Source organism: Labrus mixtus, chromosome 11 (genome assembly GCF_963584025.1).
Source record: "Labrus mixtus chromosome 11, fLabMix1.1, whole genome shotgun sequence".
Classification (NCBI taxonomy): Eukaryota; Metazoa; Chordata; class Actinopteri; order Labriformes; family Labridae; genus Labrus; species Labrus mixtus.
The window spans coordinates 16,391,838-16,417,708 of NC_083622.1; the positions used below are offsets into that span (position 1 = coordinate 16,391,838).

Sequence of the window (25,871 nt, forward strand, 5' to 3'; positions counted from 1 at the left end):
CTCCTTGTTTCCTTCCTGTGCTAACCCTTTCACTGCAAGGTAACCAACATGTGCATTTCCGTACTTCTTCAGACCCAAAGGTTTTTTTTTTTGCAGCACAATAAGACATTTCCTCTCCCCTCTACGCCCTTTCCTGTCTCTCCATCTCAATTGTTTTCACTGAACCTTTGGCCCGGTGGCACAGTGCAGGGAGCATATGGAGCTAAACCTGCAAAGTGATTTTGTACTACAGCTCATCTGGAAAGTTTTTGGCCTCCTAGTTGCACTTTTGTCCTGTAATCAAACAGCTCTATAAAATGCCAGCGTTTGCATAAAATGTGTGAGGGAGAGAGGAGGAAGGAGGAAAAGAAAGTAATTAAAAAGGGGAAGGGTGGATATGGTTTATTTGTGAAGAGATTTGATCGGAACATGATGTTACGAATAAGGTGGGTTTGGATTTAATGCGTTTTAATATTATCTCATCACTACAGCTGCTTCTATAGACAGGAAGGCTGGTTGTAAGAAGAAATTACTGTAATGGATTATAGGGAGAGTTTTCTGTGATATATTTGTATTTATTTGGACTTTCTGCCGACTTTGGCTCTTATAAGTGTATAGCTGGGTTATCTCTGGATCACAAACTAAAACAATATTCCATAAGAAGGGGGAGGGGTTGCTGTACTCAGTTTTGTACTTGGTGCTGTTGTTGCCACCCTGCATCATGATGCCTTTAATTAAATTACAAGCGTTCATATCTATTCAGTAAAACGTACCTGGCTCGTGATATTGTTTTTATAGGCCTGTAACAGTCAGTTCTGGAAGTGGCATATATGAGTAAAAGCTAAATTGTGGCCATTGCATTCTACACTCCTCCTTTCCCTTTCAATGTTGCCTTCTTTATTCTTTTATTTTTCTGTGTTCCACATTTCCCCTCAGTCTCCTGCTCATTCTGCTCTCACGCTCTGTCCACTCGACCCTGCTGGGATGGGTGGAGTCTCCAGGGTATCCCAGTGGGTATCTGCCCCATGCTAGTCTGAACTGGAGCAGGTGTGCCCCCAAAGGTCACACCATCTCCATCAGGTTCATCCACCTGGACCTGGAGGACAGCCGGGACTGTGAAAACGACGCTGTGAAGGTCAGAGGTCAAGACGAACAGCAAATGTTTCAACACAGTCAGCGTTTTTTAACTTATGCCAGTACCAGTTATCAAACCATATTGTTGTGATTTTCTTTTTTTATTTCCAGGTCTTTTCCAATGGAAATCTTATTTCTGTACTGTGTGGCAAAAAGGATTTGGAGGAGCTTCAGTCGACTGTCAATCCCTCACTGCTCTCCTCCCCTGGTGGTTGTCTCTCTCTGTCTTTCCACTCGGACTACTCTAACACAAAGAGGCACACCGGCTTCAGAGGCTTTTATTCCGATCAAGGTGAGCCCTACAGAAAAATAAATAAATAAATAAATTACAATTAAAATACTAGAGTTAAACCTATCCCCCCAAAGTCCATTCTGTTTTTTCCTAATTTTATTTTTTCCAATTGCCCTACATGAGCTCAGTTAGTACCTCCATGTATTCCAACTTTGTGAAAACATTGGAGCCAAACTGATGGGTCCTTGATATTTTAAGACAACATCTCACAAAGACTGCAGCTGTTCAAGCTAACTACAAATCAGTGGGATTTGTTTCTTTTTGTCATAAATGAAAAAAAAAAAACTGAGTCCACTTTAAATTAGTTTACGATGAGTCTGTTTTTTTTTTCATGCGTCAAAGTCTTGAGTGATTGTGAAGCAATGCCAAAATGAATCAAATAGAGCACACACATTCTGAGTTTTTTTTAGCATTGAGTTCTTTACTATTGTTTTTGTTTGTTAATTTTAGCGAGGATTTGAGAAGGCTTAGGTGTCTCATGCCTTAATACAATCAATCCTGTATTGCCCAACATGAAGCCATTTAAAGCAGGAAAAAGGTTAAAAAAAACATTGCTGACCCACACCAAAAAACAGGTCACATTATAACGGTAGAATCATGTTAAGAAATGATTCAATGTTTTGTAAAAATGTGCGGAGTTGCTACCAAGTTTAAATAAGACCATAAGATTGATACTTCTATCATGTTTGTCCATTAAAAGTGAAGTTTCAGCCAGAATATGGTTAGGTTAGCAAATAACAACGACTTATGAGGGTAGAACTGTTGCCTCTCCCCTCTACGCAAAAAAATCAGGCTTACTCAAATGCTGAATGGTCAAATAGAAATATAAGATTTTATCTGGTGAGCGAAGAGGAGCCGGTGGGTATATAGGCCTATGTTGTTAGCTGTTTCCCTGTTTCCTTCATGCTAAGCTAATCTAAAGGGTCAATATTTTCATTACAAGAAAGTGAATACATATATTTCCCAAAATCTCAAACTATTCCATGTGATAAGACGGGTGCTTATTGCCTGAAGTTGGTATGTTGATGAATGAGGATATCTGGATGTTAAAGAAAGGCAACTTTAAATTAGAGAATCATCGAGAAAAAAACCCAATTATGACGTTAAAATAATCAAGAAAAAAAATCAACTCAATACTGGGGCTCTTAAAGGCAAAATGATGACTACGTAAAGAAGTCTGAAGACTTTTTTGGCCCAGTTTCAGATCTGGATGGTCTCTTTAAATATCTCCTGCTCATCTAACTCATGACCTGCTTTAAGAAACCCAAAACCCACTAAAAAGCATGAGCAGCATATAATTCCCATATGTGTTTTCTGTGCCATGCTTTTCTACATCTGATCTTAATTAATGTCCCTTAGACTTTGACGAATGTGAGGATGACCCAGACAACGGCTGCACCCAGTTCTGTCACAACTTCATCGGAGGATACCTCTGCTCCTGCCGCCATGGCTACCACCTGGACAAGGACAAGCACACTTGCACTGGTACAAGAAGCTCACTGATTTAGGATTGTTATACAATGTTAAGGGTGGTGAGTTCACAGTCCATAGTTAGAGGAAGACAAATCACGGAAGCTGCAGCACAACTGAAACATGAAGTGAAAATGGGAAAGAAGAGGAAGTAAAAAATGTTGGGGGAGGACGAAGGAAGGAAGAGAGGGGACATTTCAACTGATTGTGTATTACTTGTGAATTTATTGATTAAACTGATCACAGTAATAAACCCCTCTCTTCCACACAGTGAGCTGTTCTAAGGATCTGTCTGGGCTGAAAACAGGGGACGTCTCCAGCCCCTCCTGGCCGGCTTCATATGCAGAGAACTCCAACTGTCGGTACACCCTGTCTGTGGAGAAACACCTGCAGCTGGAGCTTCATTTCTCCGATGGCTTCGACGTGGAGCAGAACTCTGACGGTCAATGCATAGACACAGTGAGGGTAGGTGATGATTCAGAAGCTGTAAATACCACATGGAAGTATGTCTCGCTAAAACTGTGAACTCCATTGACCGGGGAAAAAAGAGGAAGTTATGACTCAAGTGTTGAAACCCTGGAGTTGGTCGGTAAACATCCAGATAAGGCCCTTTAAAGCCTTTCTGTGCTACATATTTTGACCTACTTGATCAGGGTCTCCAGGGTCAGATTTTCAGCTCTGCCTTCCATTTTCTAAATTATTCATTCCACCAATTTCCAAGATATTTTCAGAAACCTGTGATTTTCCCTTTATCCAACCCTGAAAATCAGCTTTTTATTGAGTTGCTTGGAAGGTTTTCTCCGTCTTTGTGTTATAGGATTTGCTCCTTAAAGGTTAGAAACTTTTAAAACCCCAAATCAAAATGGATCTATGTGAGCAATTACACACATTTTGCCACATAAGGAGTGTAGAAATATATATGTCCATGTTGTTCTGTTTGCAGGTTGAGACTCCCTCTCGGACTCTGGGGCCTTTCTGCGGAGAAACACCTCCCCCATCTCCCCTCCTTACTCACGCCAGTCATGTCCAAATCCACTTCACCTCTGATAGTTTTGGCACCAACAAAGGCTTCTCTCTCCACTTTCAAACCAGAGGTACTTACCTGTTATAATACAACAGGAAAATAATACTTGTGATGAATTTTGATTAAAACTAATCAACAATCCTTTGTTTCTAATAAATTCATGTTAGACAAGGTCTGTCTGTCAGAGGTGACACCACACTCTACTACGTCTCCTCAACAAACACAATATCCTCAGGGTCAAACTGTGACAGTCACTTGTGATCTCGGCTATGTTGTAAACACTGTGAGTCTACTGAAAATCTTTTTCTTTTCAAAGCACTTTATATATGTTTATTAGTGATTGTCATGCTAAGTACATTCTCATTTCTCCAAGTAGCTAGGGACTCGGGCCCTGTCAACAGAGTACGAGACTACATGTCAGAACACGGGCGTATGGACTCCCGATTACAACTGTGAACGTGAGTCTGAATTCTAACTTCTGTTTTTTTTTTTTTTTTTTTTTAAGACTTCATGTTTGTTCTGTTTTTTTTCACATTATTTCTTCATAAATTCTCTCAGCTGTGGATTGTAGTCTTCCGAGTATCCCAGACGATGGCATCCTTCAGTTGGTGGGCTCAGATATCACAGAAACTGAGTATAACGCCCAGATCACGTTCAACTGCAGCTCCAAGTATTACAAACTGGAAGGAGATGGTGACTATAAGAAGCTTAAATTAACCTTGAAAGATTTAGTTTTGCTCTGTGAGTTTTATTCACGTATGTTCTCTCTCTGATCTTTCAGAAACATACACTTGTAGTGCTAATGGTGAATGGGTATCTAGTGGAGGCAAGATGGAGATGCCAAAATGTGTTGAAGGTAGAGCTCTTTATAAACTCTCATATTACCTCTCAGTCCTTTGGAGTTTTTCCCATTCGACATGAATCTATCATTTCCTTTTTGTGTATTTCAGTTTGCGGGACGCCTGAAAAACATACTGCCAGTGCGGGCCGGATCTTGGGTGGTCAGGACGCAAACCTGGGAGAAATACCATGGCATCTTTTAATAAAAGAACCAAAAAGAGGAGGAGCGTCACTGATAAATGACCGCTGGGCTGTGACTGCTGCTCATGTAGTGGAGGATGTGCAGGAGAGCGCACTGCGCGTGTTTGGGGGACTGGTTCATAGAGAGGCAATGACAAACAGGTTCTCAAATGTAGCTGAGATGGGCATAGAGCGTATCATTATTCATCCCCGCTACATCACAGGCGTCAGAGATCGCACCAATTTTGACAATGATATTGCTCTCATCAGATTGGCTTCCAGGGTAACTTTAGGCCCAAACATCCTTCCTATATGTCTTCCAGAAGGAAACAGAGGTTTGTTGGACAATGAACAGGGCACAGTATCAGGCTGGGGGATGACAGAAGGGCCGCAAGGTTTCCATCAGTCCGGCACATTAAAATATGTCGATATCGGGGTCTACTCCCTCGCACAGTGTCAGGATACACCTTACACAAAAAGCAAAAAACGCACCGTTTTCACCAACAACATGTTCTGTGCCGGAGCAACAGGAAAGGACAGCTGCCAGAAAGACAGTGGAGGTCCCTTTGTTCTGCCTGTGTTGAGTGAAGAGGGGCCGTATTATTTGACCGGCATTGTGTCCTGGGGACCCCCATGTCGGGACAGGCAGTACAAGGGTTACTATACCAAGGTGGAAAATTATGTGGACTGGATTAAAACGACCATAGATGCAGTAGAAACATCTATCAATGAAGAAATATAAGGGGGAAATCCACAACTAAATACTTAAAGGTCACATATTATGCAAATGGAACTTGTTTTTCTAACACTTATATGTGTTCCTAGTCTGTCAACAAACCCCCCCCCCCCCCCCCCCTTCCTTTTAACAAGAAACTTCACAGGCATGTTTTGGGCAGCTCTGAGACTCATTTAAACTCGTTGAAAAGGAGTATCATATGTGACCTTTAAATTGTGTAATGCATTTCAAGTTGGATTCAAATCTCTGAAATAAAATGTTCAGGAAAACAACAATAATCTTGTAATCAAATGTGCTAACATCCATAACATTGTGCTGTGATCACAAAATGACTTCATACTTCACTTTGTAATAAAGAAAATTTGCAAATCAACATCAGAGAATGTTTGTTTTAACCAACTAAATATATACTGTATTACTGCCTATTAAGCAACAATTTAAACAGACATAAGAGCACACCTTTAGGGCCTCAAACACCAGAATATTTATTTCACAGTGTAAATACGACATTCTCATTAATTTCTATAATAGTTTAGACTTGCAGCACCTTATATGGACACATTTCCTGGAGTTGCACGTCCTCTGTGTAGACCAATTTATGTGTCTTAAGCACGTTATGGCTACTAGGGCTGGAAGATATCAGAATAAGAATCGGGTTTCATTGCCAAGTACATTTACACATAAATGGAATTTATCTTGGTGTATTGGTGCTAAACAATTAACAAGGAAATAAAGCAGAACTAGCAACAACTTCAATAATAGAATAGGCTATAAGAAGCAATTACAATATAAAAAACACAAAATGTACAAAAGGTGTAGGAGCTTTGTACTCGACAATGAGAAGAACTCTTACAGTGTATAATCTACTCACAGAGTGCATGTAAGGAAATACATTTAAAGTCCAGTGAAATCTTGCAGTGTATGGCAGTGCAGAGATCAGAAGTGCAATATTTTCAAAATAAATAAATAACTATATATATATTTATATATATATATACTGTATATAGGCCCCTTTTCCACTAATGATTTGGATAGCAATTTAGCAAAAGAATTAAAAAAGGAATTATTGTAATGATTTTTGGTGCAGAGTGTTAAACTGATTAAGCACTTAATCAAACACAGTGTTCCTACACGTTCTATATCCATCTTAAAGTAAATACAGTTTTGTTTGTTTTCTGCCTTAAACAGCTGTAATGTCACTTCCTCCTGTGTGGCTGCAGTATTTGGATAAAACTACCATTTGGTTCTGTCAGTAATGTATCAAATGATTTATAACATCTTGTTTTTCATCCTGTAATCTCTAGTATTAACATTAGATTTTGTAATTTTGCAGGATTAATTATCACGTGTTAGGGGTTCTTTGTTTTTGAACTGTTGGTTAACAAGGGGGAAGGGCATATATTTTGAGTTCATCATGGTATCAAAGTGGCATGGTTAAACATTGCCTAAATTACTCCTTTATAACCCTTTATCAGCTGCTTCACCCTGTTTTGTAATACACAAATGTATCACTAAAAGTTCTTGCGAATGCTCTCGTGTTTGAGTATGCTGAAAAATCCAATAGCTCCCTCTTGTGGTAGAGATAGAATTGTGCATTTGTTTTCAATATGGGCAAAAAGCCTGAGAGCTGTTCAAAACAAAATCCATTTATTGAGATAATGATGTGATTATAAAATGTATGAGTTGTTTATCATTGGCGGTGTCATCCAAAAGCTGTCTTCATTCTCTACCTGAAAGGAATTGTTTCCAGCATTGACATTTCTACTTTCTCTCAAATTGAAACTCAGCAAGAGTTCGGTTGATTTTGCCAAGACAAACAAGCCTTATTCCCGGCATTTACACGCTGAGTTGCTACACTCTTGAAATACAGACTTTGTGACATTAAAGTTTCACTTGACAGCGGGTCATTTGCTGCTCTGCATATCAGTTCACTAAAGGACTCGATATTTAATGCCGAGATGGGGTTGAAGACAAGCATCATCTGGTAAGTTTAGATGGAATTGAAACAATATTTTAAAGTCATACGTACATAGTTTTTGGCCTGAATTTCTAGTTTGATTCCAAAATTTTATAAAATTTTTGTGTGCAAGCATTGTTATTGTTGTATTATTTTCTGTAAAACCAATATCTCATGGCAGCTAATCAGTGTTTAAGGTTGAATGAGTGCTTCATCTCTTTATTTGCCACATAAAAATCGCACAATATTATATGGTTGGCATTGAATGTGCTGGTTGTGTCTCTGTGTTTGTTCTTCCTCTGTTTGCATCAACTTTGGACCAGGAGCTCAGATGATCACAAGCTGATAAACAGATCGAACTCTCTGTTTCCAGGTTTCTGTTTTTGTCAATGAGTGAGTGCTGGCGGCTGCCTGAACCAGACCCTCCAATGCACGGGGAGGTCCGGTCCCCCCAGTACCCCCAGCCTTACCCTCCTAACATGCTGGAGCAGTGGGACCTCAGTGTGGCAGAGGGTTACCGGATCAGACTCACCTTCACACACCTGGACATTGAAGCTTCTGCAGAATGCCATTGTGATGCCCTAACAGTCAGAGCCTCATATCATCTCAAAAATAACAGACCAGTGTTTTTGTTGTAATTTGGTGGAGAGATTGAAAGGCTTGAAGAGGTCAAAAGCTCTGTCTTCGTGTTGCTCGAGCTTTTTGATCTCTTCAATGTTCTAAACTAAGCATGGCTTAAGTGCCAATTTGATAGTTTAACCAAGGCTTGAATATTTGGTGACTTTATCCCAATATCTTAATGCAACATGGGTATTGCATATAATTCAGCTTTTCTCCTTGCCGTACAAAGTTTTTTTTCTTGCTTAGTCACTAGTGGCCCACATAAGGGTTCCCCTCCAAGACTTAGTCTTTTTTGTTGTTTAAACACTTTTTTGGGACCTGGGTCCCAATAATCAGTAATTATTAACAATAACAAGCTTCTCATATACAGCAGAACCTTATAATAGAGGGCACTGGTACAGAGGACAAAGTCCTTAACACATTGGCAGCGACTCCTGGCCTCGGCCCTCTGATGCATGTCTACCCCACTCTCTCCTCCCAACATTTCCTGTCTTCCACTTCATCTCTTCAGCTGTCCAATCAATAGATGCCCAAAAATTATCCTAAAAGATTTGCATTTTTTTGAGTGGAGTTTAGGCTTAAATTGGCTGGAATAATTGATTGAAAAACTGCAATATAAAATGTTGCTGATAAGTGCTTGCTCTATACTGTTCCTTGTCTATATTTTTTACAATAAATAAGTTCATTAATACTGTGTTCTGTAAATGCATTCAGACAAGCCTGCAGGTCTGTCTCCCGATGAGAAATATTTCACCCCTTGTCTCATTCTTCAGGTCCTTTATGGTGAAAAGGTTTTGGGGAAGTTTTGTGGCCATGAGAATTCTGCTGATGTGCAGCACCCTGGCAACCAGCCCATCTTGTCTCCAGGCAACAAACTCACCCTCATTTTTCAGTCAGACAACAGTAACCCAGAGCGGCACCAGAACCTGGGCTTCTCTGCTCAGTACCAGGCTATAGGTAACTTCATCCACCTTCTGTCTGCTTCCTTTTCACTTCACTGCTTCACTCTCTTCCACTGACTTACTGTCCTGCTTATTATCAGACATAGACGAGTGCTCTGCACCTGAACCTGCAGACGGCTCCGGTCCACTCTGTTCTCAGATCTGCCTTAACACCCTCGGCTCGTACCTCTGCTCCTGTCACCATGGCTACGAGCTTCGTTCAGACCAACGCTCCTGCATGTGTGAGTATTGGGCCGATACACACCCTCTGGTATTTAAGTATGACAACCACCCGGGTATAGCAAGCAAGAGGTGTGCTAATACAAACTCATGGGACACAATTTCAAATTACTTTAACTCACCTCGTTTTACACGTACGCCATAGCTAAAGCTTACAGTCCAATCCAGAGTCAGTTGGGTCACTGTTATTGGGTGAGAGGCGGGGTACACCCTAGACTGTCTGCCAGTCAATCACAGGGCTGACATACAGTAGAGACACAGACAAGCCACACTCACATTCACACCTGCGGGCAATTGAACCTATTAACCTAATGTCTTTGGACTGGTGGAGGGAGCTGGAGTACCAAGAGGGAACCCACGCATGCACAGATAGGTCCTGTCCAACAGGGATTTGAACCAGGATCCTACCACCAAGATAATAAACTGTGTTTCATTTGTACTTCATAATAATTTTGTAGAGCCGTAGGACAGTATTGTAAAATACAGAGAGGTATTTCTGTTTTGTAGTTTCATAACAGAAATTCCTTTCTGTGTGTAGTGCAATATAATTCAACAGCACTACAAAGTGTATCTTTCAAAATGACAGGTTGAATCCACAGCTCTTCTATCATTGTATAAGAGCACAAAATAAAAGAACCTTACAAATCAGAAATAGAGTCCCTGCTGACCTGCATTAACTGACCTTATACCAATGGAAACCAGTGGGGGCTAAAACAACGTTAAAGGTCACATACTATCCTCCTTCTCAACAAGTTTAAATAAGTCTCCGCGCTCCCTAAAACATGTCTGTAAAGTTTCTCTGGTCCTGTATTTTATCATCCCTATAAATCTCTCTCTTTCAGCCATGCTCAGAACAGGCTGTTTATGTGTCTGTAGCTTTAAATGCAACTGAGCTGTGTTCAAACACACCCCTCTGGAAGGGCTTGGGAGGCTCTTGCTTTCTTGCACCATAGTTTGTAGACAGACTAGGGACATATGATATTATTAGAAAGACATGGTAAAGTTTATTCTATAAAATATGTGACCTTTAAAATACTGTCACCTTTTTGCTTGAGATTGTAAACTTGCTACCAAACACTAGTTTATTAAAATCTGATACAGATAGCCTTAATTAGACTCATGTTTCTGACCACTTGATGGATCCAAGTGCAAGATTTACTTTTTTTTTTTTTTGGTCTCCAACAACTCCTGAAGATAGTTAATGACTCTCCGCTGCCCTGTCCTTAAGCTGACAGAATTGAGAGGATTAATACTGAATCTTTATTAATGGGTGAAACCAAATAATTTCTTCCTTTTTCCAAATGTCCAGTATCCTGTGGTGGTGGTATATTTGACGAGCCAGAGGGACATCTTTTCAGTCCAGGATACCCTAAGCCCCCCCTCCATGCTGTGTCTTGTCAGTACATCATTTCAGTAGAACGTGGCTTTGTTGTCTCTCTTAACTTCACTGACAACTTCCACATCGAGAGCATGGACACTGAGCAAGGCCCAAACTGTCTCTATCACTGGCTACAGGTAAAAAAAATAAACATCCCTCAAACACTATACATGTGCATTTATCAAACAGAGCAGTTTAAGGGTATTATATAAACAACTAAAGAGCTAAATGACCTATACTTTTCTCTCTGTAAAGGTGACCATTCCAGACAGAGAGCCTGTGAAGCTGTGTGGTGGAAGGAGTCCAGGTGTGATAGAGACAAACTCCAACACCGTGAGGCTGGACTACCACACTGATGATGACGGCCTGAGCCTCGGCTGGAGCCTGGATTACAGCACACACAGTGAGGAGGGGTTTGCCAATGAGATATTAGACTACAATAGACTGTCAATACGCCTGGGCAAACATGTTTTCCATACCACTATCATGATTCCAATCTAACAGTGTTCTTAATCATGGATGTATATAAAATTGCACAACATGACCACTCCCCAAAAGTGAAGCCTAAACAATAGGAGCTCACCCCGCCTCCTCCATATGATAAGATGGAACATGGGTCAAACTAGGATATAAAAGGAGAGTTGCAAGTGATTTTCCATGTCTGTTTGTTCCTGTTGTTTTCAGGAGTGAAGTGTCCATTTCCTGGTACTCTCGCAAAGGGCAGGGTCACTCCTTTCTTGACTGAATACTTCTACAGAGACTACATCTCTGTGCGCTGTGACCAAGGATACATGCTCATGATGGTAAGATGAAATGTAACTTCTCTTTAACAGTGTCTAATACTTAATCAAATAAACAGGACATAACTTTTGGGATGTTTCCTCCAACAGAATGGTTTGGAGATTGACAGTTTCTCTGCCATGTGCCAAAGCGACGGACAGTGGCACCTCCCGCTGCCAGAATGTCAAAGTATTTTCACCTCTAAGCTCAGACAAAATATATTTTATTATAAATGAAAAAACTATCATGCTTCAACCACAAAGTACATTTTATTGATATTTCCTGAGTCTTACTGACAAAATACAAATATGTCTTCTTCTTTTGTTCCTCTGCAGTAATTGATTGTGGAGAACCTGAACCTTTGTTGAATGGAGGCGTGACCTTCCTGTCTGGATTTCAGAATCAGTACCTCTCTGTAGTTCAGTATAACTGTAATGAACCTTTTTACTCTCTCCTTGGCGGTGTAACTGGTAAGAACATTAATGATTTCAATATCAGGTCACTAACATTTACAACAGGCTTAATCGTATCATCCATCATGCTGAAATGCATTCATTTACATCAGTTTGTATCAGTCAGTATTACATTATTATTTTGTGGTAATGTAGTTTAAGTGGGGATATAGTTCCCCTTCCATTTCCTCTTATCAGTGTTTGTTTTTTTATATCAAAATCTTAAAAATATATGGATATCTGAAATACTCATGTAGGCTGAAAAGATTTTAATTGCAGATATTTATAGTGCGTATGCAGTCTAGCTTTTGAATGTTAAAACCGCCTGCTGTAGTCTTTTCTTTTCTGCTCTTCAGCGACCTTCACTTGTGAAGCAGACAGAAACTGGAGATCAAACAACAACATCATTGTACGTCCAGCATGCTTACCAGGTATTCCATTTTTTATGATTGAAAATGATACTTTGAGGAAATCTTATCTACATTTTAGTCTACAAAATGTTCTTTTTAATTAACTATGATATGTTTCCGAATTATTAATCTATTTGTGCACGTGTGTGCTCCAGTGTGCGGCAAGCCCACAGAGGAGATTTCCAACATTCAGAGGATCATTGGAGGCAGTGACGCTCAGGCTAACACCATCCCCTGGCAGGTTTTATTAAACGTGGATGGAGGAAGAGGAGGAGGCATGGTGATCGCAGACAGATGGATTATGACTGCAGCTCATGTCCTAAAACGAAATAGAGAGACAGTATCAACTGCATCTATAAAGGTGAGCGGACTACCTTTGGTTTTCACCACATGCCAATTGCATCCATTCCTATGAATTATTATTGTTTTCTTCATTTTTGCAGATTTACATGGGAGGTAATTATGTTAATGACATAATGGACTCTGTGGTGAATTCCTCCTCAGTCCACATTCATCCTGATTACAACAACCCAAACAACATAGACTACAACAACGACATCGCTTTGATCAAACTGCAGAACCCACTCACGTTCAACTCATCACTTATGCCAATATGTTTGCCAGGAGAGGATGCCACATATCTCACTGGCATAGTCGGGTAATGACATATCTGCTGAGCTTCAATGAATTTTTAAGGCTGTATAATGCTTATTGAGTTATATTATTTCATTGACCTGTTTCTCAGTTGTACTATTCCTTTGTCACTTGATTTGTATCTTTGAACCCAACTCTCTTTTTTGTTCTTTTTTTTTTTTTAACAGAGTGGTGTCAGGCTTTGGCCAAATAAAAACCGAAAACCGACGGCAGTTGACAAATAGGCTAAAATATGTGGAGCTCCCGTTGGTAGAACAGGAGATGTGCCATAATTCAATCAATAAGGTGAAGAAGATAAGGAATAATGTACCTACTCTGACAAATAACATGTTTTGTGCTGGAATGCCTGAGGGTGGGAAGGACTCCTGCCAGGGTGACAGTGGAGGCCCCTTCGCCCTGATGGACAACAGGCGCTTCTGGGCTGCTGGGATTGTCAGCTGGGGGGTCGACTGTGGACGCAGAGAAACCTACGGAGTGTATACCAGAGTCCTCAACTACATTGACTGGATCAACAAGATTATGAAGGAGAACTGAAACCATCAGTTAAAAGAAATGTGATGTGAAGATATTGATGCAGCACAAGTAAACAACAACATTTAAAATAAAATGAAAGAAAACATTATTTATGTGTAAGTTTCTTTTAAACATGAATAGTAGCGTTTCAAAACTCGTAGTGAATGATTTTCATATTGAAGGGGCTGCACACTATATTTAACTCATCCGCAAACACAATGGTACTCCTCATTCTGCTAATTCACGGGTCAAACATGTTCTTGGAAAGTTCATACTTGCATTTATTTAAAAAAATGTCCTGGGTTAACTTCTACTGCTAAGTGTGTATATTAATGTAAAAGATATTAGACCATTAATGTCCTGGGGGCTGAAGAACAAAAAAGGTCCATTTGATAAGTTTGGTCCAAAACTGCAGAAAAACAGAGATATGGTTACACCATGAGGTTATGTAATCGGACATGCATCAACACATTTCATTTAGCCTACTTGTTGGAAATGGTGGCATGGTGTGTCAAAATGTTCCCGAAAACAAGCTTTATTATCTCAAGATAATGAGATAAATGAATCTGTTATAATGGGAAAACCAGCTTTATACTGAGATAACAAGAAACATCAGAAGAGATCTCAAGAAAACAATAGAAACAAAACTCTTTATCACAAAATAAGACCTGCTTTGTCACCTCAAGATGACAAGATAAAAAGTCTAAATTTTAAGAAAACAACCAGAAATTACTTGTTAGCGCAGGAAAATTGAAAAGATTGTCTTGATTCTTGTCCATTTAGGGCTTCCGTATGGAACAACTTTTATTTTGTCTTGGCCAGTCAAGACGAAAACAACAAAGTCCAGAGGCCTTCAGCACCTCAGGACAGTGTGGGAGGCACTGACGACCTTTTTGACCTTCTCTGCTCCCCTCATCCAAAAATGTGTTTCTCTGTGATTTTGACACTGTGCCTTCTGATCAGAGGACATGTCTACTACTTCTACTGCAACTCAGGGAAGTCAATTTCATTACTAAATTTATAAAAATCTGTGTGCTGAGCCAAACTAGTCAACATTAGGCCACATAATCTAAAGACAACCTCACACCTCATGGTTTAAGTGACGACGTTTTCGTCTGTCTCCATGGCGACTGATGATCTAGTCCCTGCAATTCTCTCATTGGACCGTCTCGTATGTTTACTTTCACTTTCGCCGCTTCGCTGCTGAAGATCACGCATGCGCAGTAGACAAGCGTACATCTCCTATGTTCTACGACGATTAACTTTTGAATTAGATTTTGTTCTTTTTTCTCTACAGCTTTAATGGGCTTACATTATCATTGCACCTAGGAAGGCTTTTCTTACCCAGCACTGGAGCAAAACAATGAGTTGTTGTTAGTTGTTGAAATCAAAAGTGAAAGTTCGATGGTGACTGTGTAATCGGGATTTACTTCACTTTATGAGAAAATCCAATGAGAAAATCCAACGAGACGCCGTGATGAATATTGGAGTTATTTTATTGGGAAGCTTCCTGACGTGCATTTGTGGTAAGAGCATTCATGTTTGACAGTTTGGTGCTAACAGGATGATTTAAAATAAATGAAGGCATAGCTAATAAGCTTTTTTTTTGTCTGCCAGTAAAAACATAGTTATGGGTCTTGCCTGGGACGTTTCCTGAACAAAACATTTAATTAGTACCAGTTGTAGAAATAGGTTACAGGTTCACTTGATATTCCTCAAACTGAATCAATTGCATTAACTGCTAATCGACTTGAACGTAAAGTCTTTCAGTCAGGTAATTTATTACTCTAAAAGTAAATATATTAAGTAATGAACTTGAGTTGAAATGGACCTGTTGGTCAAATTACATTTTTCAAATCATTCTGAAATTCATAGTTTCTTAAAAAGACAACACAACAAATGTAAGTCTCAGATCTCTGATATTGTTTGCATGTATATCATATCAAATCATTTTCTTAATAAACACATTATTATTATTATTACACAAATACATTATGTAATAATTCTTAATTATAAACTTTTAAATACATGTTAATCCCCAAATTTTAATTCTGTAAAGATGCAACTTCCAGATGAAAAATTAGCGCATTCATTCGATTTTAATGAATTGGATATTCTTTCCCTTGTTTCTCAGCTGATGGTGTTGCAGATGTAGTGCTCTCTTGCACCCTGGTGGAGGAGGGTATGGGTGGAATGGGTGGGGATGCTCTTTTCTCGCGGATTCCAGCCACTCTTGTGTTAAGAGATGTTCCTGTGGCTCCTGATGAATCATTGGAAACACTCACCCCGTTTGTCCCGCCTTCGGTTCCTGATCTAGACGCCATCCTGTTAGAAGCCAAAGGTTTTTCTCTACATTTTCCAGTAATTAAAGTTGGTTTGATTCAAACCCAACCAGTTTAAAGCTTCTCCTCTCATATCGCTCTGGCAGTGTCATCACCTGAGATCCCAAACGCGGACCTGTTGCTCCATGCGGACTGCAATGAGCAAGAGGTGATGTGTGAAATGAGTCGCTTCTCTCCTCGTGGATCCCAGGAGAGTTCAGGTGCAGCTTATTTCATGGTGTCTCTGAATGTGGAGGGAGTTGACTTCGGCACTGGGCTGATCCTGCAGACTCTGCCGGTGACGATGGACCAGTCAACCCTCATACAAAACAAACTGGGTCTGCCTCTTAGCCAATCAGGAACTCTTCTGACTGAGGGTGAGACCCCATTCCTCCTTTTATTAAGTCTTTCAAAATCATTCCCATAAATCTCTCTAATGATGTCTTCTCTTTCCTTCCCCTTAGTGATATTCCTGGTGTTTTCTCACATAAAGTCTGTATCTGCCCGTCTGAGAGGTGACGTTCTCCTCAACTGTGGCTTCAAGCAGCAGGAGATGCCCTTAGCACAGGAGGTTGGGGTTGAATGGAGACTGCAGCACAGGGGAAAGGGGCAGAAAGTGTTTGAAATGACGACAAGGCCGGAGGATGCAGAAGGGAGCAAAGTGGGTAAGATCTGTGTGTCTGGTCTCCTCTTTCTCATCCTTAAGGAGGATTTAAATACAGTGGAGGACTTCTCCTGGTATCGAGAGTGTTTTTGACGCTATTTTGATGGAAAGAAGCCAAAGGTCGCCAGGGAGGACCATAGCCTCCATACATCGGGCGCACGCACTAACCACTAGGGTACCGGCTATTTAAGTGAAAGTGGCTGAGAAGCTCAAGAGAGGTTCAGAACGCCACCTGAGAAAAGTCGATCTATATGCTTATGAGGACCATCTGATTAGACTATGAGCTTTAGTTGTTTACATTTCTTTCCTCAGTGCATGCAGAGAGGAAAGGCTCGAGCGTGGACGCCACGCTGGTTGTTACTGAGGGAAATGCTTCTGTGACTCTGACCAAGCTGAAGGTTGTTGATGAGGGGACGTACATCTGCACCGTCAGCGTCGGCCTTTTTCATGCCCAGCAGATCATCCAGCTCCGTGTTATCCGTAAGTTTCACCCTAAGCACTTATTCTGTGGAAAAAGACAATCATAACACAAAATGTTTGACTAATTCTTCCTGTTTACTCTTTGTTTTAAGAGCCCCCTATTGTGTCACTCTCAGAGGAGAAGTTGGTTTTGAAGACATCATCAAAACTGATCTGCCACTGTGCTAAGTACTACCCACTGGATGTTCAGGTCAGTAGCTAGCATGTTTCTAGCTAAATCTTTGAGCAATTGTTTTGTTAATAACACCCCAAAGCCAGAGTTGTTTATTTTTACAAGCAAATAAGAGTATATAAATAATCGTGTATGTCCTCAAATCGGGTGGCCCAGGTTCGAGTCCAACCTGTGGCTCCTTTCCTGCATATAATTCCCCATTCTTCACACACTCTTTTCCTGATTTCCAACTCTATACACTGTCCTGTTTTTCCAATAAAAGCATAAAAAGCCCAAACGTAAATCTTAAAAAATATATTAATTCGTATCATATCCACTTCTTGAATCAAGAAAAAATATAATGAATACACTATAAAATTAAACAGCCTAAGAATGAGCATCTTCATTGAGGATTGGTCCAGTATCTGTATTTCCATATGTTTGTTTTTCTGTCATTTAAATCTATGTTTATCTATTTTATTGGTTTATGTCTTTGGTGTGTTCCTCTATTCTTTACATTTATAAAATCTCAATATGAACACATTGATACAAGCACCTGTATGGAAGCTGCTTTACAAATGATGTTAAACTGTCTTTTCTTCTGCCCCTCAGATGGAGTGGTTGTCCCTCTCTCCTGCTGACTCAGAGCCTTCAATGTTGCCTGATCAGGGCTCTCTGTTCAGCCATCGGCAGCACGGTGATGGGACTTATTCCCTCGCTTCTCAACTCACTGTGCCGACTGATGTCTCGCCTGGAACTCAAATCATCTGCAGGGTCTCACACCTGGCCCTGGACGCTCCTCTTTCTGTCAGCGTGGAGGTTGAAAGTCCACAAACAGGTATTCACACGTGGCTGCTTTTTGGTGTCTTAACCCTTGCATTGTTTCACAAAAAAAGATTTACAAATAGAAATCACTCCTATTCTTGCCAAAAATGAGCCCTGAAGATTAACACCACTCTTTTGAATTAAGTTACAAATGAAAATCATCCGGTTAGCTTAGCTTAGCATAAAGACTAGAAACAGGGGTACTGACACAATCTGCCTACCAGTATCTCTTATTCTCACTAGTATCAATGCTTTATCTCATAAGTTTATCTTGTGTAAAAAAAAAAAATGTTGTGGTTCTATGTCTCTGCCTCCAAGTTATTAAAGGTGAGTCAAATTCACATTTGGCTGAAACTATATCATGTCAGAGGGCACCACAATTTTTCGAGGCATAATAAAAATCGTGGATTTTACGCATTAAACAGAAACGTTTTATGTCTTTGGATTGTTGATCTGCAAAACAATAGTACCTGGCGCTCAATGTTAACCTTGTTCTTCGTGTCCTTCACTCCACAGAGTCCTATTTGTGGTTTCTGGGCTTCCTGATCGTCACAGTGCTTTTCTTCATCCAAGTCATGAGATAAGTAAGGCGGAGAGATTCTAGCAGATCATCCAGACTTGAAACTGAGCCTGTAAGGACTTCCTTTGTGTCATTTGTTAGTGTGAAGGGTATAACTTATTTAATTTCTTTTAGAAACAGTCGTTGGTTCCTCTCAACTCTTCTACTGAAAGAAAAAAAATCAATAGTTGGGTAAAAACTGCTGTATGTTCTTTTTTTCTCATTTGTATTTTTTGTTTGTTTTTCGCTCTAAGGTTTCGACTTTACAAAGTACAAAGCCCCATGCTGTGTTTGAATTTCTTTATGGGATGTTCTTGTTTTTTGTATGATTTTGTGGAAGGCAGGGTTAAGTCACTATGAAAGGCACAAAAAGCCCATAAATAAATCTTAAAAAAAGAAAGAAATTGTATTCAAGTCCCGACAGAAATTAATCATTTGTGTGCTCTGAAGAAGCAACCAAGAAAATCCATCATCTGTAGCAGTTGTAAGCATGTAAAAACTTACTAACATGTAAAAACTTACTAACATGTAAAAACTTACTAACATGTAAAAACGACCATTATCTGCCATGAGGTACCGATCTGATGAACCAATCACGCCTCCCCGTCTCCCTGCTCGCTCTCTAGCCCTTGCGTGCACTAAGCATGTCACCGATGACAGAGTGTATACTGTGAGTTAGTCGTTGGCCGTTGCGAGTGGTAAAATAGTCCTCTTTTTTTTTTTTTTTAAACCTGTATTATGTAAAATTGTTGTATTTACTTACTGTTGAATGAGACATGACAAGGTAGTTTCTACACAAAGGCGTGGCTTTTGAGGGAGCACAGAGGGGGGTGGTGGGTGTAGACGGAGCTCTGAGGAAATGCTACTTTCAAAATCATGCTAGTTTTCAAAAATTACCAACCTTGCCTAGGTTGCCTAGTGTTACTCTTTAGTAGTCCACCTTTTGAAAATGAAGTACGCAGCAGAAAATGGTTTAGGCGTTGCATGTGATGAAAGCTTGTACATTTTTAATTTCATTTTTTAATAAAAGGATTTCAGGCAGATTTTCCAACATGCTCTAAATTGAATCATTTGTGTCCAGACATTAAAATAAACATAAGCACTCAGTTCTGTTGGTGATTTCGTTTATTTGCATCAGCAAAAGTGGTAAGCATGCATTTGTTTTTGCAAATCCGATTGCATCTCTTACTTCATTTCAGGTTGTAAATCACAAATCTTGTTCTCATATCCCTCTCTATATCCGGTAATTACCTCATGATATCGTTGCACAGTATCATCAGATAATTATGGCAAACTGCTACAATTATGCATTAAGTGCATCTTGCACATAACATTTTTTTTTTCAACTTAAAATCAGTTCTAAGAGAAGAAAATCTTTCCTTGAAGTCCAACATTCCTCCCAAAAAACCTGACAGGATTTATAAACACATTTTCAGGAGTGTAGTCTGACAGCTGATTCTACTTTTCTACCCATACAATACTACATGATTTTGACAGATCACTACAGTAGCAGTTTTTTTGCAGTCTCTGAATAGTATTTTTCTTTCCAAAACAAGAGAATTCAACAAAATTTGGCAAACTCTTGAGCATCATTGCATTGCATAAGCAGTAATCATCCGATCAGAAAGACATATACACAGGCCCTTTCGACCACTAACAAAAGAAAATATACAATCGGCAGTTAGATTCAGAAATGGCAGATACACAGGTCACACAAAGAGGCAAAACTATGGACACCGTTTGCCATGCAAGTTCGAAACAAACACCTCATGTTGGCTGTTACACTGCAAATGACAGGTGAGTCTGTGTTGATGCGGGTGAGGCTCTGGGTTTCTTGAGTCATGTACTTCCTCCCATTTCCTTTCTTTTTTGAAGATCAAGACAACTTAAACAACAATCAAACAAATGCGTTTTGCCTGCACAACTTTCAAAATAAGTTGGCCTTGAACCTGTTCAAAAAATGTGACGTGACACATTCACCTGTCTATGGCTGTGACTCTGCTGAAGTCAGAGTTTAGAGACCTTGCTCTCTTCCTCGTGAACACAGGAGATTGTCTGTTAGTGGCTGCTTGTCTTACTGTGCATGTTACTATGCCAAATATAAAGCATAGTTTAAAAACATCTACTTCATCACTAAGTCTTATAAGTCCAGAATCAAGTTTGTCCTCTTTTTTTTACAGGAATAAAAGGATGCATTATTGTTTCTAACTTTCCCTAAAACACATCTTATTTTCCTCTCGTACGGTCTCCTGGCATTTTTCTTTCTCTCTCTCGCTCTCTCTATTACTAAACTGAAATAGGGTGACTAAGAAAGAGAGTTAGGTAGGGAAAAAACATTAGAAATAAAGCTATCAGCTAAACATAATAAATGCTATCAGCTATGATGATCGGTTCACAAATACACACACAAAAACATGTCCATACTCTTATTCTAACATGACTGTTTGTCAGTAATGATGCTAGCAGTTGTGACAGAAGGAGTGTGTTAGTTTGGTATCAATTTACAAATGTAGGACTTTCAAAAAGGGAAACATGGACAAGCTTTGGCGTATCTGGAGTAAAAAGGACCGCTAACACTTGTTTTGTTTTTCCCCCCCCCCCTGGACACACTCACCTTCTGTACATCGTACATATTTCCCCCGTAGCTTTGTTCAGCCCTGTGTGTTCCCGTGTCACAACATTTTTCTCTATCCCTCCTTCCCTTTCTTTCTTCCCCATTCGCTCGGCCCTGCCGCGTCCTTCAATAATACATGAGGTGCAGAGACAGGAGAGAGTGAGCGAAGACCAAACCAGCAGAAGAAAGCAAGAAGAAGGGAGGGACAAAGAGAGCGGAGACACCTAGAGACACTGCTGTCATGTTTAAGTGCAGGATGGTTTGATGGAAGACTGTGTGGCGAGAGGAAGGAGAGGACGGATAACAGGGGACACTTGGGTTTCTTTTTTTTCTCTCTTCTCTCTCATTCTTAAGTCCGTATCCATCTGTACTGATGGGCTGAGCTCAGTAGAAGAAGTACACTGCCAAATGAAGGAGAGGGAGAGGAGGTCATTAGTCTAATGGATCTGACCATAAATCACTCCAGGCCAAACGAGACCAGTCAGCTGAGCTCTACTTCTTATGTCCTGTTTTCAGGTTTGTTTTACGTACAATAACCCATCAAACTGCTTTTATATCAATAATTTACTGTAATAAGGAGTCATGATTAATTTAAAATCAGAGGAGTGGTAAGATGGCTGGACATGAGGTTGTTTGAGCAGAAATACATATAATATGCCTCATATAGCCATGAGCGTCGTTTAGCAGAGGCAAAAGAAAAATCAGTGTATTTCCTGCTTAAATTAAAAGTGCTCACACATCAACACTAATGTCTACTGACCAACCTACTCCATATAAAATACATCTCCCTTAACAAAATGTACTTTTCTTTATATCTTTACATCACATTCCTCTGCTCCTGATGTACAAAACCATAGAAAACACTTTTAATCATCTGCTGTTTAACTAACAGCATCACTTTATACGAGAACCTGTATTAACTGTCAGTCAATCCGTCAGTACAGGGATCAATATTGGCATTAGATTATCATGAATATAAAACAATATTCTACTCACAGAATATGATTCCGACCACAATGACTCCAATGATACCCATCATGATCATCATCTGCAAGAAAAAGAGAACAGAAATTATATATTGTGAACTACTCGTATAAAGGAATTAAAGACGTAGTGTTACTATATGTAGATTTTAAATACAGACTATTATAAATACATCTATAGAAAAGGAAACATTGGATTCTTTGCATGTGTTATGCTTCAGTTATTCTATAATGTCTTGGGTAGTTCATATACCGTAGGGGCATTTCTACTCTAACATTCTAATCTAAAGCATCTGTTCATACTTCCACAGCAGCTCATTAACAGATGAATGGCTACAGTGTGTTTGCCTCAGCATGAAAATGTGTTATATATGCTGTTAAGAGCTGCAGATCTTGTTCATACGCTTACATTTGAAATCTCTAGACAACACTGCATATGCTACAAGGAGTATCCTTTATTTCAAACTCCATTAAGAGTATCTTTCAGTAACAACAATCTGCTTAATGGAGCCTAATGTGCCCACCTTGCAGTTCTTCCACCAGTACTTGTTCTTTAGCTTGGCTGCGCAGCTTTCAAACTGGGAGGCTCCAGCTTGCAGAGCATCCGCTCTGTCATCCAGCTCTGAGAGCTTCTGGTCCCTTTCCAAAACCTTGTCCACGTTCACCCGCATGATATCCACCACCTAGAACACAGGGGTGAGGATGAGAAAGCATTTGGCACAGGAGGGGACACAGAGGATGACAGGCACTGTGAGACAAGTTATTCTGAGGTTATATATCATTAATGAGAGTAAATTAGTAGCGGCATTCCATTAACAAATTACAGCAGAGCATATTAAGTATTCAAAAGTACAATATAAGAGAACATAGGCACATCAACAAAGCATCTTTACCTGCTTGTTTGTCTCCTGTCACTGATACATTTCAATATTCAGATTTTATTGGTGTAATATCTAACTCTGGCTCAGAATGTCAGTCTGGCACAGTCCAGCTCACCTCCTCCACTTGGGCCTGTGTCTGCTGTAGCCTGCGGTTGCTGCTGGTGTTGGGTGGGGCGGGAGGTCCGCCGCCGGGGGCTCCATCTGGGCCCGGGGCTCCTGGAGCGCCAGGGGCTCCAGCTGGTGCAGCATCAGGGGCAGACCTGAGATGGGGCACATTGAGGATGAGGAAGAATTAACTTCAGAGTACAGGAGATCATTTTATATTCCTATATGTGATTCATGTTAATGGTAGAAAGCACTTAACTTCAATCAAAGACTTTTTTAGGACTCAAAGACGTATTAACTGTTACATAAAACAGAGTGAAGACAGCACAAAGCAAACGATAAACCTGCTTGTCTATGCTCGGGAGGGTGGAAATGTATGGTGAAGTAAAATAGGGAGGAAAGAGCTGAAAAATTAGCAGGTGGTGGTGGAAAAAAAGGGGTCAATGGGCAAGAAAATATAATAGGAACAGAGAAAATCCAGGCCACAGATGGGGAGCTAGAGAGATAAATCTCAGATCTCAGAAGACCACTCGTGGTAAGATAGGAGGGAGGATTTGGGAGGAAAGAGAGGAGAAGCTCTTTGGGTCAAACAGAAATTCAAAAAGTAAGTCAGGGAAGTGGTGTGCAGAAAAATGGGAAAGGGTTAATTCAGGAGGGGGGAGAGGAATGAGAACATGAGGTTGCAGAGTGAGCAAACACGCTCCTGAGAAGCTTCTCAGGGGAGCAGCTTCTGACTCCTGGAGGACAGTTTACAGTGACTGCAGGACAAAACAATGTCTGAAGCATCATGCATTTACCATTAAGGTTGCTCAGTACTCTGCAGTTGATGATGGTGACGTCAAACTCTGGCTAATTAACCACAAACAAATATTTCTTTTAAAATATAGCCATAGGTAAAATAACCTAAAACAACTAAATTTGACTGTGCATGTGGCTTCAGTGTAAGTCTATGCAAGGCTGTGGAGAGGCAGCAGTCAACCTCTGAATACATTATTCAGTGATGCTGTGACGGAAAATTTCACTTGCGTCAGCAAAAAACAATCAAGCTGAAAAAATCAGTTCAGTTTCGGACCACTAGCCTACCACTGGAGGGGGGGGGGGGAAACATCCAAGGAAATAAGCTGGTTAGAATTTACAATTACAAGGAGCAGTCTGAAAGAGAGTTCGCATTTGTTAACGGGGAAAATCGCCGCATTAATACTCACATCTTCTATGCAGCTGTTTGAAGTGACTCACGGCAGGAGCGGAGGAGGAGGAGGAGGGGTGACGGGCTGAGAGACAGGAGAGGGAGGTTCCGATAAGTACAATAAAGAGAAGAGAAAAAAACTGCAAGATTGTGGAGAAAAGAGAGAGACTGGAATTTTCAGGCAATGGTCCAAATAAAAGTCCAAATTTTCAGAGAACAAAGTGATCAAAGTGCCGTGCAGACAGTAACAGAAGATGGGGGGGGGGGTCGTGGCGCAGTGGAGCCAATCTTCTAGCGATGCATTTATAGGCGACTGCTAGTCGTCAGCAAAGTACCGCAATACCGATGCACGTAAACGAGTCGGTAATAATTCACCAGGAAGTGAAGCAGAGCTGCGCGAGCTCAAGAGAAAAGTACTTCTGAATGATAATCCACTCCAGAGGAAATCCACGGATGTTTTGACTCCTGCAGGACTGCTCCTCCAAGAGATGCTGAGTCCTTACAGAGATGCAGCGCTGATTGGCTGGTTTGTTTTAGTTGCTTCTACCAAAAAGCTTCTGGCTAACGCAATTTCAAAATAAAGGTGAGGTAAAGAAAAAAAGAAAAGTCCAGTCATGTGAAATCAGCTGTCTCTGATTTCTGTCACCCCCTCCTCTCTTTCTCTCCGGTGTGCGTCTTGTGCAAAGTGCTGTGGCTCTGTAGGCTACTGCAATAATGCGTCTCTCCTCCTTCCCTCCTCCACTTGGACTCGTAACGACAGTGCGGTTCCCCCCTCCCCTCCCCTCCCCCCACCTCTCTCTCCTCTCCTCTCACACTTTGCAGTACTGCAGCTCTGTGTCGGATAGGGCGGCATGAAGACACTGCGGTACAGTGGATGCTCTACAGTGTTGACTCGACTGTTTCCTCACAGGCTGCCTGGGATTCTCCCAATACACTTCTCCTCCGACTGCTTCTTCTGTTTAACATTTCCCCCCTTCAATCATCCTGGTTTTATTCTTATAGTCATGTGTTTGAGACTAATACATCTTCTGTTTGTCCATTATCATTCTTTAGTCTGATGTATGTCAGAGGGTGAAGTCAGTTTTTAAAAATAGGTAAAAGTCTCAGGACAAAGGAGCCACTGGAGGAAAGGAAACATAATAAATACATTACTAGACATTTTATTCCCCCCCCCCCCACACACACACACACTCACACCTACTTATTTTAATGCTACACACACACACACACACACACACACTGATATTTGTGACCAAATACTGGGATCATTTAAACCATGACTTTTTTTTCATGATGTTTTTGAAAAAAAAAAAAAAAAAACCTTCTATAGCTGCAGTCTTTCACAGTAAAAAGCAAAAATGTATAAATTATAAAAAAAAACATTCTCCCTCCTTTGTGTTTTTATCATCTCATGACTACTCAGATTTATCGTAGGTCATACTTGGAGGCTGAGGTCAGCTTTTCCCCATACAATAATGAAAAAAAAGATCCTGCATGACAG

General features: G+C 40.4%; 3 protein-coding genes across 3 annotated transcripts; 2 read left to right on the forward strand and 1 right to left on the reverse strand.

Moving 5' to 3' along the window:
* Positions 1–290: 290 nt before the first annotated feature.
* Positions 291–13,710, forward strand: LOC132983185 (uncharacterized). Its single transcript, XM_061049418.1, has 24 exons — positions 291–425; positions 916–1,114; positions 1,225–1,405; positions 2,765–2,890; positions 3,147–3,340; positions 3,819–3,969; positions 4,067–4,182; positions 4,276–4,357; positions 4,458–4,592; positions 4,681–4,755; positions 4,850–5,659; positions 7,504–7,639; positions 7,986–8,199; positions 9,007–9,190; positions 9,276–9,416; positions 10,724–10,929; positions 11,048–11,195; positions 11,477–11,595; positions 11,683–11,761; positions 11,908–12,042; positions 12,381–12,455; positions 12,590–12,795; positions 12,878–13,092; positions 13,256–13,710. Exons 1-24 carry the CDS (start codon positions 316–318, stop codon positions 13,620–13,622), a joined length of 4,404 nt encoding a protein of 1,467 aa, XP_060905401.1. The 5' UTR covers positions 291–315; the 3' UTR covers positions 13,623–13,710.
* A 1,093-nt stretch (positions 13,711–14,803) lies between these two features.
* Positions 14,804–18,997, forward strand: tapbpl (TAP binding protein like). Its single transcript, XM_061049283.1, has 8 exons — positions 14,804–15,127; positions 15,736–15,942; positions 16,030–16,299; positions 16,387–16,587; positions 16,899–17,066; positions 17,159–17,256; positions 17,830–18,055; positions 18,559–18,997. Exons 1-8 carry the CDS (start codon positions 15,040–15,042, stop codon positions 18,624–18,626), a joined length of 1,326 nt encoding a protein of 441 aa, XP_060905266.1. The 5' UTR covers positions 14,804–15,039; the 3' UTR covers positions 18,627–18,997.
* A 2,198-nt stretch (positions 18,998–21,195) lies between these two features.
* Positions 21,196–25,115, reverse strand: vamp1b (vesicle associated membrane protein 1b). Its single transcript, XM_061049343.1, has 5 exons — positions 24,390–25,115; positions 23,195–23,339; positions 22,723–22,881; positions 22,212–22,263; positions 21,196–21,616 (listed from the first exon to the last, which is right to left on the reverse strand). Coding segments are annotated over exons 1-5 (375 nt in total). The 5' UTR covers positions 24,392–25,115; the 3' UTR covers positions 21,196–21,599.
* Between the last annotated feature and the right edge of the window lie 756 nt (positions 25,116–25,871).

Coding starts and splice junctions, on each gene's coding strand:
- LOC132983185 (XM_061049418.1), top strand. CDS start 316: ATGTGTGAGGGAGAGAGGAGGAAGGAGGAAAAGAAAGTAATTAAAAAG. Junction 9,191..9,275: donor TGCTCAGTACCAGGCTATAG/GTAACTTCATCC, acceptor GCTTATTATCAG/ACATAGACGAGTGCTCTGCA. Junction 12,043..12,380: donor TCTCCTTGGCGGTGTAACTG/GTAAGAACATTA, acceptor TCTGCTCTTCAG/CGACCTTCACTTGTGAAGCA.
- tapbpl (XM_061049283.1), top strand. CDS start 15,040: ATGAGAAAATCCAATGAGAAAATCCAACGAGACGCCGTGATGAATATT. Junction 16,588..16,898: donor TGCAGAAGGGAGCAAAGTGG/GTAAGATCTGTG, acceptor TTCTTTCCTCAG/TGCATGCAGAGAGGAAAGGC. Junction 17,257..17,829: donor ACTACCCACTGGATGTTCAG/GTCAGTAGCTAG, acceptor TCTGCCCCTCAG/ATGGAGTGGTTGTCCCTCTC.
- vamp1b (XM_061049343.1), bottom strand. Junction 22,882..23,194: donor CACAGGCCCAAGTGGAGGAG/GTGAGCTGGACT, acceptor CCTGTGTTCTAG/GTGGTGGATATCATGCGGGT. Junction 22,264..22,722: donor ACTGGTGGAAGAACTGCAAG/GTGGGCACATTA, acceptor TTTTTCTTGCAG/ATGATGATCATGATGGGTAT.